Source organism: Pholcus phalangioides, unplaced genomic scaffold (genome assembly GCF_987345545.1).
Source record: "Pholcus phalangioides strain wild (caught in Gottingen) unplaced genomic scaffold, Ppha-v1.0 ptg000001l_1, whole genome shotgun sequence".
Lineage (NCBI taxonomy): Eukaryota > Metazoa > Arthropoda > Arachnida > Araneae > Pholcidae > Pholcus > Pholcus phalangioides.
Window position 1 is genome coordinate 26779947 of NW_028301594.1, and position 20526 is coordinate 26800472.

The 20526-nt window shown below is 33.6% G+C and overlaps 1 protein-coding gene across 3 annotated transcripts in view; it reads right to left on the minus strand.

Moving 5' to 3' along the window:
- The window catches only part of LOC149090230 (protein Gawky-like), a 50745-nt gene that overhangs the window by 13215 nt on the left and 17004 nt on the right, over positions 1-20526 (minus strand). The window contains exons 2-13 of one of the 3 annotated variants that reach the window (XM_089233055.1): positions 18364-18489; positions 14936-16409; positions 12980-13270; positions 12133-12383; positions 11538-11925; positions 9414-10075; positions 5710-5856; positions 1634-1708; positions 1032-1089; positions 690-901; positions 429-563; positions 181-297 (exon numbers count right to left, since the gene is read on the minus strand). In XM_089233055.1, coding sequence (XP_089089181.1) covers positions 181-297; positions 429-563; positions 690-901; positions 1032-1089; positions 1634-1708; positions 5710-5856; positions 9414-10075; positions 11538-11925; positions 12133-12383; positions 12980-13270; positions 14936-15860 — 3261 coding nt within the window. In that variant the 5' untranslated portion in view covers positions 15861-16409; positions 18364-18489. Of the gene's footprint in view, positions 1-180; positions 298-428; positions 564-689; positions 902-1031; positions 1090-1633; positions 1709-5709; positions 5857-9413; positions 10076-11537; positions 11926-12132; positions 12384-12979; positions 13271-14935; positions 16410-18363; positions 18490-20526 lie in introns of those variants that run through there. The other 2 variants (XM_089233063.1, XM_089233071.1) reach the window with 2 other exon arrangements.

Sequence of the window (20526 nt, forward strand, 5' to 3'; positions counted from 1 at the left end):
TATGTCAGGTGATAGGACTCGAATCTAATTGCATCTTAATTAATTGCATATTAATTTTTCACTTATCATTCCATCAACATTAATATGAGTTTAATTGTAAAAATTCATAAATTCCCTGTGCTCATTTATTATTTAATTAAAATTTAATTAGTTTTTATTGAAGATCCCAAATGCTCTTACTTGAGGATTCAGATGTCCAGCATGGACAGCCATCTGAATCTGCTGAACAAGATGTCGCAGCTGAGATGCTGATGGAAAGCTGTTCTGGCCAACCCTGTTTCCTTGATTGTTAGATTGCTATAGGTAAGAAAAATAACAATGATATTATTATTAATAGCAGAAATATACTGATTCTATCTATATATTACAATAAAAACGTGAGAATTCATACAATTATATAAGGATATTATTATGTTTGAATAACTTACAGCAGCAAATGGTTGCAATGGGTTTTGCTGAGGCATCATCTTCTGAAATAATCCGGGATTGAAGTTTCCAATTGAGCCAAGGTTAGAATTTTGTCCACTCAAGGCTGCATTAAGTAGATTATTTGGTCCGCCAACCTATTGTAAAATGCATATTTTTAAAAATATGTCTATGTCATATTTATATAGTTCTAAGCCAATGTCAAACTTCTTGTATCTGATATTCGTGCATAAAATAGATCTAGTATTAAAAAGAGTTCTCACCTTGACTTGAGGTTTGAATGCACCAATACCTTGGAAATTTCCTCCAGCCTGGAAACCACCATTGGTATGAAAATTTCCACCAAATGTGGGATCCAATATGTTATCAGACATAGTTATGTCATCAGGAACATTAGCAGGTCGCACCTTACGTCCAGGAAAACCATCAATGTCCACCATGCCAGAATCCAATGGCCCGGCAGATCTAAGTTCAACTAAAAATAACACATTGGTTATATCACATGGAGAAAAAAAACTGCTTGAGGAAGCTTATTGACAAATGATAAAACATGTTCCAAAAAAAAAAAAAATAAAAGTGTTGTACACAAAGAATGAGACAGTTACCTAAAGCTTCATCGAAATTCATGTTGCTGTTTCTTAGAGCATTCTCTGCATCCTCTTTCTGAAAGAGATAAATGAATCTGAGAATCCCAAGAACAATTGATCATTTCCTGACTGGCTGCTTCAAAAAATATCAATAAATAGAACATCTTATATCTCCAGAACTGAGTAAAATACGTTCTCACGTGTAGGCTACGTTTTCAAAAAATGCTGTTGAAAAAAATTATTTAGCACATTGTTGCAGAATATATATATATATATACACACACACACACATATATATATGAAGTTGAACCCTGATGTAACACCACCATTTGACTCACAGATCTCTGATGCTACAAGTTTGGCGTTATATTGAATCAAATTAACGTATGTAATCCCTAAATATGAAAGTTTTGTTCACTGAAAATTTTGGGTTGGTGCTAAATCGGGGAAGGGGTACACCTACAACAGGGTTCGACTATTATTAATGGTATTTTTCCTTCTCATTCAAGTTCATGATCATTTTTGTGTTCTATACCAAATTTTATTCAATCAATCATGTCATCAAAAAGTAATTGATAATAACTAGAATCACATAATTAGGTATATAAATGTGCACATACCTTGAAACCCATTTCAATGAGAAGTCTAAATTGTTTACTGGCCCATATGAGATCACGTGTAAGTGGTTTTCCACCCTGAAATTCAATGAAATCATGCACATAAACAAGTTATTTCACACTGCATATGGAAGAATCATGCACATTCAATTATATTAAACTCACTTGTTTTTAATGAAACTCAAAATACCTAAAATACAATCACTGGGGGAAAACCCTTTTGGAAACAGCAATTGAGGAGAAATACTAGTTTGTTCCCAAAAATAAGTTTAGAAGTAACAATTCATTGAGTAAGACAAGTTATGCAAAAAAAAAAAAAAAAAAAAAAAAAAACATATTCAAGAATCTGATGAATCTATTTGATTTGGAAATTATTTTATGGCTAAATATAAATGATGCATTTAATAGCTGTTCATATGGATAGTTGTACCTACGGACATTTCATTTTAAAATTCAGAAACAGGTTGGAATGTACGATGGGGGTTCCTAGCAGATGACACTTGCTGACAAAAAGTCGGCTCACGGAAGACTCAGGAAAAGTAAATATAATATTTTTACTCATTTTTAAAGGTCAAAGTACAAGTAGTACATACATTTCTTTCCCTCCAATTTTTTTATGATTATTTGTCATAAGTGTAGTTTATAATTGAGGTTTTGACGAACATTTTTGGTTAAAGTCATCAAAATCTCCTTTTAAACAACAAAATGACTTACATTGTACCTTCAGACACAATCATTTGTGTTAGAGGGTATGTCATTTTTTAAATTTTTGTTATTCTTTATTTATATTTTGTCTTTCTCCAAATTTCCCTACAAAATAGCGTTTTATTTTTGGTTTTCTGTAAAAAAAATATAACACGATTGTAAAGTTATAAAGAAGTTATAGGTCCTACAAGTGTTTTTTAATTTTTTTTTTTTAGATACAAAATTGGTCGGCAACTATGTGATTTATACAAAAATTGCCACATTTTTAAGACAAATAAATTACACTGGTCGAATGATCGACGCGTTTCGGCTCTTCAATGGAGAGCCGTCATCAGGACCTCGTGGTCAGAACTCACATGAATGAAGAGTGATGTTTACGTCTGGTCGTCCGAAGAGTTCGCCTTTGTATTTGCTGCGTCCGAGTGGTCTTTGGATGCGAACAACAGATGGCTCCCCAATTCGCATCCAAAGACCACTCGGACGCAGCAAATACAAAGGCGAACTCTTCGGACGACCAGACGTAAACATCACTCTTCATTCGTGTGAGTTCTGACCACGAGGTCCTGATGACGGCTCTCCATTGAAGAGCCGAAACGCGTCGATCATTCGCCCAGTGTAATTTATTTGTCTTAAAAACGTGGCAATTTTTGTATAAATTAAAACCAGGCAAAGTTACTCATTTTTTTGTGATAACTATGTGATTGTTAAAAGAAAAAAAACTCATTAAGCATTTTGTGGCATCGTGTCTATAGGTAAATCTGGGTGTGTCGGTACGTACATTAGATAGATGGTTGTTACCTAAGGAAGAAAATTACATATCCAAATTTTGAATTTTCCAAAATTCAGTATTCAAAATTTTAGATTTTAAAAAATATAACTTCATTCAGAAAAGTTTAGAATGTAACCTGAGTATTGTACTAAGAAAAATTTACTGAAAATGTTTCCTCAGTGGGGCCGGAAAAATTAAATTTGTGGATGCCTATTCAAGTTTGCAAGAAGCTCCATCTAAACAGTACCAACGGCTTATTTAAATTATTTTTATCCTGATAATTTTGAATTTATGAAGCAGCTGATTTTTTTCATAGACGAATCCCTAACTAAAATTTAAAAAATATTTTTTAAAGGAAAATTCTATGTAGTAGAAACATAAGGCATTATACACTGATAAACTTATTTGACTTAAATCCCTCCATTAATAACAAGTAATTTATTACTAATTAATTGCTTAAAAACTAATACACATTACAGTGCATGAAAAGCACTCAAAATGTTCTCAGAGAAATTATGCTTACATTTTCTTGAGGACTTAGATTATTGTGGGAACAGATGTTTTTAGCGTATTATCCTAAGGTGAACTCGGAAAGGAAAGTCATCTTGTCTCCACTGGGGTAAGACAAGATGACTTTTCATTCCGAGTTCACCTCAGCATAACATCCAGAAAAATATCTGTTCCCTTGATATCTTGGGCTGAGAAAAAGCAGTCTATATCTCTCCCTTAGATTATTGTTTGGTAATGTGTTACTATTTTCTCAATTTTGTGCAAAAATTTATATTAAGTTCCTCATTAAGCACCTCTTTGCTCTGATGTTTGTCTAAGAACAAAGCAGTCTGGACATTAGATGCAGATGTGATAGGTGAATTTATTGATTTTCTTCCAATCTTCATCATCCTGGTCAGCTATAGCTTAATTTTATGATTTCTAAATCAAAATTTTTTTTGCCAATTCTGCCAGTCTTTCTTTACAGTATTAAATTGCCCAAAGTGACAGTATTAAATAGACCAAGGTTGTGCTTGGTTTGGAAGTAGAAGACTCCGTTTCCCTCATCCAGACGCCAAAAATAGAATCAATCAAAATTCACTGGATTAAATCTCTATTAGGTCTCAGATTTTTAGTAGATAAATTGATTTTGAAAATTTTATGCGATATTGATCCAATTTTGTTTTAGCAATTTGATTTTAAAAACAATGGACTAACCAGTGATTTTATTAGCAATGGGTACTGTATAAGCATCCGCAGGGTTGGAGATTTTTAATTAAGCCAATGGTAACTTCAACTGTAATTGTAAGATTATATTAGAAAGTTAAAACTAGACGCTAATATGCAATCAGCAGCAAAAGACAATGTATTCATTGTGTTTTTCTTTTACCTTTCTCTACCTTACCTTTTTTTCCTTCTGTTAATCCAGTTTTCGGTAAACAAAAGATAGAATGTGAATGCCTGCCTCGAAAACTTTCTTATACGTGATATTTGCATATAAATTCCACATTGTTTTTATATTGTGGATTAACAGGGGCACTAATTAATTTGTAACAACTGAATGCTGTGGTATAGTCAATTATGCTTAGCTGTACTTCATAAAATATATTCTCTCCATGATAAACACAAAAATATTCTCATATACATTTAAAGTATCAAATCATTCATATAAATCATATGGATAAAATAAAATGAACATGCTTTGAAAAACTTCTCTACTTTTTTTATTTAAAAGTATGGCTAGCAGACACAAAGGCTTTGCAAATCCCAGGGACTGGGTCACAAAGGTAACTAAAAAAATTGGTATCTGTGCCTATAATTTTTTAAGTGCAATAATTAAATTCAAATCTGAGAATAACACTAAATTTTCAGAATTTATGTTGGTTTATCTGTCAATATAGAAAGGGGTTTAAAGTCACGAAAAGTAGGAGTTAATTTTATACTTCTGTCGTTTACGTGTTTTCTATTTTATTTGTTGATTGTTTATTCATTACTATACAAAAAAATTTATGCTTGGCTGCTATAAAATTTAGCTGAAACCTTTTCCCTCTGATTTGTGAAGCCCACGATACAGATAAAACACACAAATCCCCTACTATAATTGTAATATAACTTTTAAAGCATTTCATGAAGGAAATAGAGTTAGATTAAAATACACAAGCTTTAAAAACAGAATTTCTACTTGAATGATAGGAGAGTGATCTGATGAGTAGCACGTAAATAATCAATATTTGATAATAGCAGTTCTCTGCACATTTTGAGACTGAACAGCAATAGCTAAGCAGTTTCAATTTTCTATGAAATTAAAAAAAAAAAAAACAATTTTTGAAGAAAAAAATCTGACAAAACTTAGTCAGCATCTACTCTTAAAATCAGATGCAACTACAAGACCAAGTTCTATAAGAGGCATTGCATTTATACGATCACATTACTAAAATTGACTTTTTAAGGCCATTTTTTTTTTCTTTTGATCTGATTTGGCAGAACACTGTGGTAACTCAAAACCTTGTAGGATAACGTGTGGATCATAAAGGGAAAAAATATTACTGCTTTGAAGAAAATTGTTAAGAAAAAAAACAAATGGGATTAAATGGCATTCCATTCGTTTATAGTTTACCTTTAGCTTACGCCCAGCCCAACCCTGAACAGGGGCTGATGGGTTAGGGCCTTCTGCATTCCAGTAACCAATGGAGCTATCCTTCGAGCCATCTGGCCATGTATTTCCTGACATGCCATCAAGCACTTCTTGCATCATATCACCCCGCTAAGCAAAGTCAAGCAGAATCAAGTGCAAAATAAGTTATCAACAAGTAATAATAGCACCTAACGTTCTCAATAAACAAAATATGCATTACAGAGAGTAGCAAGAGCTTCTCTGGAAGAATAAAAAAGGGAGAAGAAAAGCAGAGAGAATCAGCACCAACCACCAAATGTAACATGTCCTATCCCATGGATGTTACACTGTATATAACGATAAAGTTATTCTATTCAGAACTATCCACCAGCATAGACAACTAGCAAAAGAAAAGCTTTCGAATTCACAACTGAACAAATTTGAAATTATGGGGAGATATAACAGAAGAAATTTAGGTCTAACATAATTCAAAATAGATTCCCCTTATTACTTTTTCCCATTAAACACAGTAAATTGGATTTACAAGAGCAAATAAAAGGAATATTATGTAGACAGCTTTATACAATTAAAAATTTATTGTTGCTAAAAATGTTTTTTTTTTCATTTGGTTGTAAACTATAAAATTGTTGCATTTGAATTGAGGAAAACAATTATGAAATTATTTTTGTCATTTAAGTGGTAGTTTGATGATTCTGCTGTTTAGAATTATGGTTGCAGAGGAAACTGAAATTACAGAGGTAAGTTCCTTATTGCCGGTTTAGAACTAATTTTTTTATGTAAAGATTTCCATATCATAATCAGCAGAATAAAATTCTAAGAATAATATGATAAAGAATTCCAATTATATTTTCTGCACATAGTCTTTGGAATAGATAAATTAAAGTTTTATTAAAACTCAAATTGATATTTAATTTGATGCATATAGTTGATACATTTGCATTGTAGGTAAAACAGCATTTTGATATTTTCATCAAATGCTCAAATATTTCATTTCTCTACTGTGGACTAATATTATGTCTGCACGTGAAAGAAATTGAGAACTTCTCATACTGGGATGAAACTAGCACATGCATCGAGTAATGTAACAATATACTTTATATTTAATTAAAAAAGTTTTTTTTTAAATTGAAATTTATACAAATGGATTTTTATCCTGTCCCCGGAATTTGAATTCCATAAGCATTTCACAGAGGAAATCTTATTTTAAAAAAATATCCGTACTACAGCAGCACACTTCTGTTTTATCAACAAAAATGTTTTGTATTAAGTTATTAACTTGGCACTTGATGTAATTAGATTATTATTCTATATATCCAGTATAATTTCCTGCATATTTAACCTGGCAATGCTAATTTTGCAATTTTTTAAAAAAATTCTCCTAAACTCCCCACATGCAAATTATGCTTATTTTAAGGGATAACATTTCTCGTAAATCCACAGCTGTCTTTATTCCAAAATAAAATATGTATATATATATAATTTGTGAAATAAAATTTCATTTCCCAAGTTTTAATATACACAAATTAAGTTAAGATGTTTTTAAATCTTGGGATTAACATTCTAATCCAGTATTCCATAAAAAGAAATGCAATACTGGACCTTGTATGCCATACTGTTATCTTCTACTTTTTTTTTTTTTTGTAAGGTTAAAGAAAGTTTTTATTTAAAGCTTTTGTAAGAAAACAGTTGTAAATAATAAATTTTGATTTTGTTTCTAAACCTGCAAATTATAGGGAAGTTGAGATTCATAACATGTGTGCATCTTAATAAATTCCGAATTACAAAGTCAATTTGTTCTTTAGAATAACACCAAATATATAGTTGATAACCTTCTCTCATCCCCATCAGTGTCAAAATTGAATGAATTAAAATTTCTGTGGCACGAGGATTGATATTTCAGCTGGTCAAATGTCAAATAATTCGTAAAATATCAGTGGCATGCACAGTGTGCTAGTACAGGGTGGAAGCCATTATGTAATTAATAATTATGATTTCACAATTATCTTGCAAAATTTTCATGCAAATTAATAACAAGCATGCTAATTCCCTCTACTTTTTTTTTTACTATAGCTATTAAAAAAAATACAGAACTACAACATAAATCCTCTCTTTGTAGGTCAATATACACTATAACAGAAAAGATCAATACAAATGAGGAAAAAAAAAATTCAGAGAAAATCGGGCAAAAATATTTGTTTACACCATATTGATTTGTTCATTTTTTTAACAGCCTACTCCAGAAAAAATACAAAAATACAAAATTTGAAACTTATGGAAAATTCAAATGATGCAAATTGGAAGAAAATTATCATGCAGGAAAAAAATATGGGTCACCAAAAACATTTTCATGTTAAATATTTTTCTTATCTTTCTTATCCACTTCTCAAGAAATATAAAAAAAATTCCCATCTGGCAAATGACAGTTTTCTACATTTGTTGCGGCAAAATAAAAAATCCCGGAGAACGGCAACACCTAGGATTTACCAAATTAAGCTAAAACAAGTCTGACGAATGGAAATATTTGCAAACTTTTAAATAACTTTTTTTGGCAGTGCCGACTCAATTACTCACAGAATTACAATACATCAGTAATTAATCATTTTTGTCGCACCGCAGTCATTTCATGCATACAAGGACCAATTAGACTGTGATCTACAATTTATCACTGATTCTGAATGGCAGCATTTGGCATTTTTGGTTTTTTTATACTAATTTAGAGGTTGGTGAGCCAACCCTTCTGTGCGGAACTCCCTGCAGCAGCAATTAGTAATTATAATTGTAGTTTAAATTCACATAGATGCAAATAGTGCGAGTACTACTAAATCAGACACGCACCTAGTCTGTATTCCTCTACGGAACTTCTAATAAATTGGTACATGTTGGAATGTGTGTGTGTGTAATGAAACTTAAGTGAAGTTTTTCCTTCTCTGTAATGTTTGTTATGCGTAGTGCTGCCATCAATTTTTCTAACTATGCATGAGTGTAATGATTGAATAGTATACTATTGTAGGCCTGTTGCTTTCAGCGGCGAGACTTTTTAACGGGGAGATCGGCACACACTTGTGCCTCAAAATTGGGAACCACAGAAAACAAACTTCAGCTGACCACAACTATGGCGATGGTAGGGTTCAAACTCCGGATCCTCGCGATGCGAGTCCGTCACTATGACCACTCTATCACCACAGCAGCCATCAAATAGTGTTAGTAAATGCCAAAATTCACTACAAGTATAAGCCTAATAAGTAGCCTTTACAACCAATTTCAGACTTCTATGAGCTTGCTTTTGGCTCTGCAAGTCTTCCCTGGCTTTTATCACAAACAAACCAGTATGCACAGATTTTGAGGGGGATTCTACTATACACATCTGCATGAGCTTATCATGCACTATTCGTATTGTAGCATTTGAATTTCTCCAATGAGATCATAGCTATAAAGCATTGCCATTATGTAAGAATGAAAATGATCAAAAGGAAGTCTTGTATCAGAAAGACCGATTACAAACCATGTTAACTACCACGCTAGCACACACATATATGTCTACTTCTGCTGTATTTTGCTCGATGCTAGGTGGGGTGTATGATGCAAGCGAGATAGACAACAGCTTTGCTGAATGTTCATTTGAAAAGAAAGTAAAAGAAATAGTTATAGAGAGAATATGATCTATAAATAAATATCTTTGAATTTACCTGTTTAGAAGGACCAAGCCATGAACTGGTGTCGACTTGTCCATCAGCCCAATTAGAACTTCCTTTTGGTTTAGCTCCATATGGTTGAACATTGTTCTGATCAGACCATCCACCATAACCACCGGCATTAGATGGACCAGACATGTTCATGGGATTCATGTTTCTCATGGCATCTTCACCCCATGTGCCAATATTTGAAGCATCATGAGGAGGCATATCTTGCCAGCCGGGTTTGCGATTCACTGGTTGCGCCTTGCCCCACATGGGTGATGGCATGTCTGCCTTGCATGCAACGGCTGCTCCTGATGGTAGTCGAATCATTCCAGGACTGTTGGGAGGCATGGAATTACCTAATGACATAGGTGGTAGGCCAGAGGGATTACCCATGTTATTGCCGGTGTTCATGATGGGTTTGGCAGAAGGCATGTCTTTCCAATGCGAAACCTTGCCTTGACGTTGAGGATTTCCCCAAACAGCAGTACCATCGTCATAATTTCCTCCAGCGCCCCTTGCACCGACAGTTGGCGAAGGCATATCCCATCCAGATGATGGGTTGTCTTTCTTTGGTGTAGCTGCTGGTGACCAGCTCACATTCTTCTGCTGCTTAGCCACTACTGGATTGATCCAAGTCATATCAAAATCTTCTTCAATCATACCAATATCTACACAGAATAATAAATTAGTTAAATTTTAATTATAAACCTAATCAATGCTGAAGATACCAGGGTTGTCGGATTTGCTGCCCGGGTAGATACCCATTTTGCCTGCTCGGTTGGGTCTTTCTATTTGGAAATGTGTTTCAGAAGCCATGATTTTTGAAAGGATCTTGATTCCATTATTTGATCAATTATTTTCTTGCTTTTTATACATGTTACATTACTTTTTTTATGCTTTGTTCCTGTAAAGTCAAAGGTTTCTACTAAAGCAGTGATGGGCAAACTCTGGCTCGCTGCAGATTTTAAAATAACAAAGTAGAACTTGGTTAATTCAAACATAGTTCAATTTCATTTTGGATAATTCAAATTTTTACAAATTGCCTTAGAGAGTTTTCCATCTAATTTAATGTTAAAATTTCTTGTTTAATTCAAAATCTTCCCTAATATTTTGAACAATTCAAAGTTAGGGGAAAAAATTATGATTTTAGAATAAACAAATTTAGTTCGGAAAAATTCTCCATCAGCATCAAGAATGTGTATCCCTTGATACCGACTATGATTTTCAACCTATGAATCAAGGTGTAGCATTCAAAATCTGAATCTTTTTCATCATCATCAAGAGTATGGAAAGTATCAAAAAATACAAATTGTAAATTTTAATGTATAATTCTCTATAATTTAAGTATATTTCTTTGATATCATAAAAATGATAAGCAAAATTTGGGAAAAAGTTTCATGAGAAGATCATGAATTGTTTCTATAAACCAGGCTTTGAGCATAATCAAGAAATTCTGAGGTGATGCTGATAACAGAGTGAAATAATGTAGCAGCTAAAATTAAATTATCAGTAGTTTAGTTAATAATTTTAATTTTTAATAATTATTTAAAATTATTATAATTGTAAATTATTACAATTTTGAAAAACTGATGATGAAATGTTAATAACTGATGATTATTATCCAATGGGAACGTTGATGATTAGGTTCCAATTGGTAGGATTATTTGAACTTTCCTTGGACTTTGGACTTCAAATTAACCAAGTTCGACTGTAGTAGTTTCATAATAAATAATGTTTTATAATGAATTAAAAAAATTTAATTATAACGGCTCGAACAACAGTATTTTTTCCTCTTTTTTTTTTACTTATCGTTATACTTAAAAAATTGAATTTCCAATTAGGAAAAATTGATATTTTAAAAAATTGCATTTAACCCTATAATTTTGGGACATGTTTTATGTCACGGATTGACAAATAAATAAAATTATTTACCAGCCAAATTTTCATGCAGATTTTTGTAGTCGCCATGGATATTTGTCGAGTTCTTTATTTTAGATATTTGTCTGGGAGCAGAATCTTTTTTCCATTAAAAAACCCCACCTGGGGTTATTCACAACCCTGGATGTGATACTCATTAAACCTTAAAATAAAATAAGTTAACCAAAAATATATACATATACAAATACATACCATCGAATGAATCACCAGATTGTCCACCACCAGGGTTTGGAGCACCAGGTCCCCACATGGCACCAGCAGTATTTGTGTTAGGCTGGGACCAGTTGCAATAAGGTGTATGACTAGCATTCCAAGTATTGTTAGATGCATCGTCGTCGTCTTCTCCCCAATGTCCACCAATATTTGTTGCAGGAGTATGTCCCCAAGGAGTTGAGGGTGTGGGAGCTACCATCGACGAAGCTTTATTGACACGCAGGTTATTCTGCCATATTTCAGTACCGTTGTTAACCGGTGCACGCCATGGTGGCTGTGCTGGTTGTGCAGTATGAGGTTCCTTCAAAACAATATCTGCTGCTGGAGGAGATGGAGGGATATCCCATGGGGTGTCCTGATTAACTGGCTGCAAATACCAAATAAAAAAATAAAACCGTTTTTAATACAATTTTTTTTGGTCGCATAATACAACACTGAAGAATGGGAATAACAGAATTTGTGCTAAAAATTTGATTTCATAAATATCAGTGTGCAAAAACTCAAATATTTATTTTAGAACAATTCAAAAAAGATCAACTAATTTTTATTTCTTAAAATGCAAACAAGAGCATACTTTTTGTCCCCAGCCTTCACTGATAGCAGCTTTGACTCTAATTTCTGCAGCAATTTCTTCACGGGATTTTGAGATGGCTATAGGAGCACTACCTTCTACACTCGAGTTGTTTTCAGGACCAGAAATACTATTACGATTACTCCCATTTCCATTTGCACCACTGTTACTGTTATTGGTGGGACCATTATTCTGATTCAAACCTTTGCCAGCTGCTTGTGCCCATGAGTTGTGTGGTTTAGGAGGAGACATTCCTAATATTAGAAATATAAACATTAAATCAATTATAAAAGCACTAAAACATGATAATATCCAGAAAATATAACAGTTATATCGCAAAATATCAATTATTTCATAAAATCTTGTTTCCAAAATCACAACACTTGACATAAATTAATTTCAAAATCTATCTAATTACAGTCCATGCCTCTTGCGCTTAATGTGATCACACCAGGACTCAGGATTTCTGACAAAACTGATAACATTATTCATGATTTTAACAAGCACCAGAAACTGTGTTAATGTTAACCCAGGGATGGACAAATCAGAGGGGCCAGGGCGACTAAAAAATTAATATTGCCACCTAAAATTTTCTGTTCGGAATTCATAGCATATCTGCGAACATGAGTCATTTTAGGGTCACTATACCCTGATAAAAGTCCAAAGAATTATTTCAGACCTTCTTCTACAGGTACAAATGTTTTTGGTGAGTAAAAATTCTTTTTGGTGCCTAAATTTTTTTTATTTTTGTGTGATTTGTCCAGCCTTAACTGTGTTAAACGCCTTAAACCAAATCAAGATTAATAGCACAGAGCCTTAATTTACCATAAAAACTGTGAACATAATTTACCTGAAGTATTGGTATTGCTCATGTCATTAGGACCTCCACCCATTCTAGGATTTCCACCAACCCAAGTTGCACTACCTCCAGGAGTTGTAGCACCAGGATTGCCCCATCCTGTAGATGCAGCATTCAATGAGCTTTCACCACCACCCAATAACCCAAGACGAGGTGGTGGCTGTTGCTGCATTCCGTGGGAGTCTTGCTTATAACCTTCGTTTGATTTTGCATCTGCATATTCAGATCCTCCAACAGCTCCAATCACACCAGAATAACTTGACTGACTATCAACCACCATATCTATGCAAGAAAAAAAATCTCTAAATAAAACATAGTTACAATACGATGACAAATACAAATATACATCTAAAAAAATAAAACCTCCATGAAGGTCAAAGAAAAACAAATTCTTAGCAGAGATTCTCTTATCAGAAGGGAACTAACATGTAGGAGGCAACATTCTGAACCAGGAAAGAAGAAAAATAAAATAAATTGCTCCATCAGGAGATGGTTCCTCAGAGTGAGTATCCAAAATATAAATTAATCATAGCAGGGTTCCCCCCTGACTTTTCACTAATAGCAGCAATTTGGCTAATCAAATGGGAAAAGTTGTAGTCAAATGAGAGAGAACCTTAGCCAAATTGACGCAGCATAAAATGGGAATTCTAAAACAACTGCCTGGTTCGACCATTAAAAGGTCAAATTGGCACTCATGATTTGGCGAATTTGATCTTTCATTTGCCAAATGAAATATTTTGTTGCGATTCAGTACAATGGCGATCAGCAGTGTGAGCCTTGAGGGATAGAAATAATTTCTGAAAATATTTCTTTTTACGCCACTCTTCCATTTTTATTTCAATTAGAACTCTTGATCAATAAATTACTGGCATAATAGATATTGAACTTGAATGCACCTAATTCAACCAGCTTAAAAAATTTGCGGGAAAAAATAGAACAGGCTCATTTCCCATGGAAAGTCATTTCCGGTATTATGGGACCTTCACCATATAGTCACAAATAATATTAATGGAAATCCCCAAAGCAGAATGTTTTCCATTGTTCTGTAACAAGCCCTCAACTGACAGGAAATGTTCTGCAGTAATAATTCCCATTAGTTTTCTACACTTTTAAAATTCTTCAAGATTGTTCTGCACCGAATGCCAGTTTTCCATATATTCTGCTTTAGGGATGGAAATCACATGTTATTATGGGGCAAAGGCACTCAAGTACCATCCTTTCAGTAGACGAATCAATTTTTTTTTTTTATCACCGATGGCTCCTTCATCCTAGTCAACTTTTATCTGAGGTTCACTCAAAAAGATCTGTGAACTGCCTCAAAGCACACATCACCAGCTCTGTGCAATGCCCCTAGGAACCACAATGAAGATACTTTGAAAAACCACAGCTTTAGGCCATTTACAACTTTGCTTGCATTAAGACAGCCCAATCAACATGTTTCCGTTCATCCAATGTTCATCCAATGACGATATGTATCCCATTTTTGAGACATAAGATACATTTTCGAAAGAAGATAATATGCATCTGGATCTAACAACCTCTCAACTGTTGGTAGATGGAATTAGATCTAATTAGATATTATCTTGTCTAATGAATAAGAATACTCAATTTACAAAAACCTGTTCAAATAATGAACTTCAGCAAATTTTCTGAATAGTCTCAAACGGCAAGGTCCTGTTTCTCTTACACAATAAAGTTCGCAATTGTAGAAAACACAACTTCATGAAGAACTCTGGTAGAAATATTTCCCTGGGACAAAATTTTGTATCATAAAATTAATTAGAATCCAAACATGGTTTTTGGAAAATAAGATGCCCAGTGAAGCATGGATTCCAGTGTTTTCACACAGAAAATTAATTTTAAAAATGTCTGAAGCGCCACCTATATTGTCTCAAGATTACTTCATTACTTAAAAATTGTTTTAATGAGCTCAACATCAATTTTTACCTGTGCCATTATTCCCAGACTCAGCTCCACTCATCTGGCGTCCACCATCCCATGAAGAAGCTGATGAACTGGTTGGAATCCCTTGGTTTGCACTCCATGCATTTGACACTGGATTGATGGAGTTTTCACCTCCACCAAGTAGGCCGAGCCTTGACGGCATCCCCCAAGACATATTTCTGCTACTCATATTAGACTGTTTCTCACCATTTTCAGATCCGCCAGTAGCACCAACTAAATCTGTGTAGGACATCTCGTTGTCCACTGACATATTCTCATCACAATCTTTGGATAAGCTCTCTTTTGTGTTTGAACCACTTGAATTGTCATGGATTTTCAAAGAAGATATGTTGTTTGGAATGATCCATCCATTCCCTCCAGTATTGCCAGCATTGCTGTTTGACGTAATGGAGGTAGAATTTAAACCAGGCCAACCTGAGTAAGGCGAGTTATTATTGCCATTTCCCACGTAATTTGACTCACCGGAAGCCGCTCCTTGATTCTTTGATCGGCCACTGGCTGAATTGTTAAACTGAGCACCAAATGAACCCTGGCCATGGGGTCCATTTGTTTCTGAATTAGCACCTGCAGAAAGCTGATTACCATTATTATTATTGGAATGAACAGTATTAGCAATGCTTCTGTACATGTTGTTCCCGTTGGTGGGATGAAAGTTGCCACTGGAATTATGACTAGACCCATCGTTGCTATTGTACCTCATTGTGGAATCCATCTTTTGCACATCTTGATAAGTTGGATGGTTTTCATTCATACTTTGAGATATATTATTGACTGACCCTTGCTGGATGCCACTTCGCATCTCGGAATGAGCAGTTTTGGCCCCTTGTAAAGGAATCTGATTCAATGTCTTTAATGTACTCTGAGGTCGTTCATTTGAACTTGACACATTCCACATTGCATAGTCCATTTGAAAATGACCTAGACTATTTGTGACTGGCCGGCAACATTAATAAATTGTGCACTATATAATCAATATTGCTCTTTTTTTCCCTTGTTTGCAAAATCGTCAACCTAACATTCAGAGTTAGAAAGTTCAAAGACCACACATACACTTTTTTTTGTCAAGATTAGATACTGTTGTTTATAAAGCTCTGCTGTCATTAAGCAGCTATTTTTCTTTATATAATTTCAAATATTTTTTTTGTGGAAGCAAATCCTCAACTGGCCTGTAGTACCCGTCACTCCGGAAAGGATTGAGCAAAATATCACAGACGAAGGAATGGAGTTTAGAGCACTATCAGCACCAACTGTGCTTGCTTTAATGTTTTTTTTTTTTGGTTTTTTTTTTGTATTTTTTCTTTCTTTTTTTGTAAAATTAACACAGATACAGAACCTTATCTGCAAGCACCAGTTTATTTGCACTCAAAATTGCAAAAACCCACCACCAAATTACAAGATGATGACAAAAGTGAAGGATCTCTTTACGAGACTAAGCTCTTGATCCTGGGATTGATCACTGCAAGAGAGAAATATGGCACTTCAGTATGTGTTAAATCATTCACACAGATATTGAATGATTAGAACTTTCTCTGTTTAGAACATTAGTGACTGGTAATGAATTGATGTTAGTGAATCATATTATAGTCTAATTAGTGAAAATAATTTAGAAAAAAAAAAAAATCAAAACCATTTCGTTTAGCAAGTTATCAAGCCAATATCAAGTAATGTTCTTTGATCAGAAAATACTGTGGTCCAAAATTCTGGATGTTTTTAAAAAATTAGTTAACAAAGACTATTAGAGATAGAGAAGACAAAACATTTGAAAAAGGTGATTCTAAAGATATTTTCTTTTACTTTTATTCTTTGCTACAAATCCATGTTACAAATAACATGGGAGGAAACATTATATATATAGGGCTTGATATTCTCTGCATCATTAAAGGTGTGCATGAATGTATAAATTTTATAGATAGTAAAAAAAAATTTTCTCTTTGAAACGCTTAGTTGGTCTTCATCAGCTTTTTAAAAATATTTAAAAAAACAGGTCTAGACTTCTGGACCAGCTACTACTATTTAATCGTATAGTACATGCATGCACACCCCAAAGCAGAATGTTTAGCACTGTTCTGCGACAAACCCTCAGCTGACTGGAAATGTTCTGTGGTAAAAATCCCCATACATGTGTTTTTTTTCTGCACTTTTTCTTAAATTTCTTCCAAACTGTTCTGCAGCAGAGCTAATTGTTCTGCGACGTACGTCACAGATTTTGGCACATTCTGCTTTGGGGAATGCACCTTTTACACATTTCTCAATTTAATCTCATATCGAATTGGTAAATGCCAGAATGAGTGCTCTGAGTGTATGTGTGGCCCTACTGTATTTATGTTGTCAGAATTGTGTTTGTTTCGTGTTCTTGCTTGTGCTGCCACCAGTCTTCCATATGTTGAAGTAAAGATGGTAAATGGTTGAATTTTCATGTTATGTCTGTAACATGCCTCAAAAACTAAGCTGGAAGAGATCCCAATTGGCAAAATATTAATTACTGTAAATAAATTAATGATGGCAACTATTCATTTCTTATAATGTCAAACAAAAGTAATTTCTTGTGAAGATAAATTCACGAGTCGAGTTACAACTTCAGATCATTCAAAGTTCTAGAAGCATACTCTTTTCTATATATTTCATACTTGCAGAGGTGGCTCAAGAAAAATCTCTAATCATGCAAGACTTAGCACCCCCTGACCAAGCTCTTTGAATAGGAAAAGCTTTTTGCCCTTTCAACTCAGATTGGGCATCCCTGGGTTCCGTGTGGCTACATGGCCCCACGAGAGCCTGCTGCTACATATATGTTATCTGAATTCACTCACTAATTGTTGTACTGTGAGAAAGGGTTGGCCAATTCAAAAAATAATATAGATGCCAGCAAAACTCCTTGAAGCCAAGCATATTTCTTTTGAGAAAGTCCCTTCATCCCACAGGCGGTGATAGACTTGGAAATCTGAGGGGGAGGCTCGATGTCAATTCATATATTCTCATATACATTAGATCAGTTGACTCCATGTCTGCATGTCAAGAAAGGAGATTGGCATTTTTGTCAGAAATTCTGCACGTGAAATTAATAAATTGCACAAAAATTTTGGGAATTATGTAAGATTATCTACAAATATGGAAAAAGGTAATAAATACAGGAAAATCATTCATAGCATGAGGAAAATTTTCTATGATAATTGTTATTAATTCCGCATATAATTATTCAAAAGGTGGGGGGCAAGAACTTACTGAAGTTGTAGTTCACTAGGAAAGCAAGAATTACGATCAAAGATCATTGCGTAAAGAGTAAAAATGAAAAGAACTATTGGCCTGGGCAATTTTTTTTTACTCCCCATTATACCAGAGCAGAAAAAAATTCTCATTAAAAATATTAATTAATAAATTAGAATTCTTCATTCAAATAACAGAAATTTGTGTACCAGATTAGGTCTTCAGATTAGGTGGGAGACTCAGCTGCTTCAACCTATATGATGCTAATGCTGAAAAAAATAAAGCTGCCTTTTCTCTCTGGTTAGTAAATGCACTTTGAAGTGCGGACTTGATACCTGGAATAAAAAAAAAAAAATTCCATGATCAGAAAGTTTTTCTATGTTAGCGAAAAACCAAACAGAAATAAGAAAACATTATATTCAGCATAATTACTACATAGTTTGATACAGTGGTTAACTAACTTTTTTTGGTTCACAATGCCCTTTGTGTGTATCAAACAATTTTCCTCATGAACCAATCTGGGTTAATTAACCAATAATGCTTATTTTTTTCCACTCATTCTAAATCAACACTACTATGGGAATTTTTACAACAGCTGAAGACTCTTTGAAAAACATTCTCGGCTTTGAGGCTACTTAGTGAGAAATATTGTTGGGATAGCTGATTACTAAGGATGGGACGAATAGTGATTTGGCTGAATAGCAGAACACAATATTAGCCTAGCATTTTGGCAGACAGCCAACTAGAAATTTCTTAAACTTCATCACAATTCATCAAAATTGGTGTTTTTAATTTAAAATAAAATTATTGATAATTTCAAATGATTGATAATGAATTTTAATTATGCAATTGATTATTTAAATAAATATTAAAAAACTGGTAATTGAAAGATTTTTTGTTGCTATGATACTGAAAATCAAAACCAATGAAATATTGTATTTTAATATTACCTACAGAATTAAAAATTCTTAATTTATGAAAAAAGTTTCAATTAATACATTTTTTAAATTAGTTTGTTGTTAGATTTACGAGATATTCAGCCGAATCGAACACTCAGCAAAAGGACAAAATACTGAATAGCAGTTGAATATTCGTCCCATCTCTACTAATCACCCAGTTTTGAAACCTCTGGAAAGAATAGATTTGAAAAATACTCTGACGATGATGAATATGGTCAAAAAGAATGTCCGCTAGATCTAACACGCAGAGTTATTGTAAAGGAGATAGAACAATGGTAATCGACACATGACCCCAAATACCACTTTTTCAAATTAACCATAAATTTCATTATATACGTCTTTGTAAGCTGGTGCTAATTTCATTTATTATAAGGTATCTGCAGACAATACTTTTATGGTATCAATTTCCAGTAAAAATTAAAAGATGTTTATGTATTTAGTGGGAGATAAATATCAAATAGTTAAATTATTGATATTTAGCGGGGGGAAATATACTCAAAAGTTGGGTTTTTATAGTAAAAATACTCATTTTCATGTTTAACCCTTTAAGTGATTTTTAAAATTTGTCTGATCCACATTATAACTGCCATATTGGACATGAACGCGTGTTAAGAACCCAAAATATTTCGGGGTGACCGAAATAAAGCAGATCAAGTTTGACGAGATATCTCTGGATTGCCACTATAAGGGTTAAATTTTTTAAAATGAGTAATAGATACCAAAGTACAAAAGACCGCATACCAAGTGAAGATAAAGATAATTTTCATCTTTGCTTGGGATCCAGTCTTTTGTACTTTGTATGAACAGCTGAGAGTGACATCGTTCTTTCTGTAATATATACTGTAATTTCCTACATACAATTCACAGATTTTATATCAGATAGTGACATCAGAGCCGGGGGTGGGGATGACTCGAGAACCCCTGCAGTAATCTGTGGCAAGGGTCTGAGAATTCCAGAATCAATTCAAAAATTAAAATTTCTTGCACAAAGCTCAAGGCAGGCACTACAGTTTAAAAACACTTCCAATGCCCGATTGATATCAGTAGTTGTAATAAAAATAGATAATTTTAAAGCAATTAAAAAATAATACATGGCCTATAGATGGGAAGAGATTGTCACTTTTTAAAAATTCTAGACCACAACAATTCTTTTTCTTCTTTAAGGTTTAATAATTGGTGAATGAAAAGTGCAGATCATAAGACATTTCTACTTAAATTGACGAAATTCTCATCCATATTCTTACTTGTTGTTGTAGTGAATCATATAACAGTAAAAACCCTCTTTTGCAGACACCCATGGGACAAGAAAAATCCTTATAAAAAAAAGGTGATTATTAATCAGCCAGAAATTTTATTAAACAACAATTTACTCCGAAGAGAATATATACAGTAAAACATGTCACACCGCTTTAA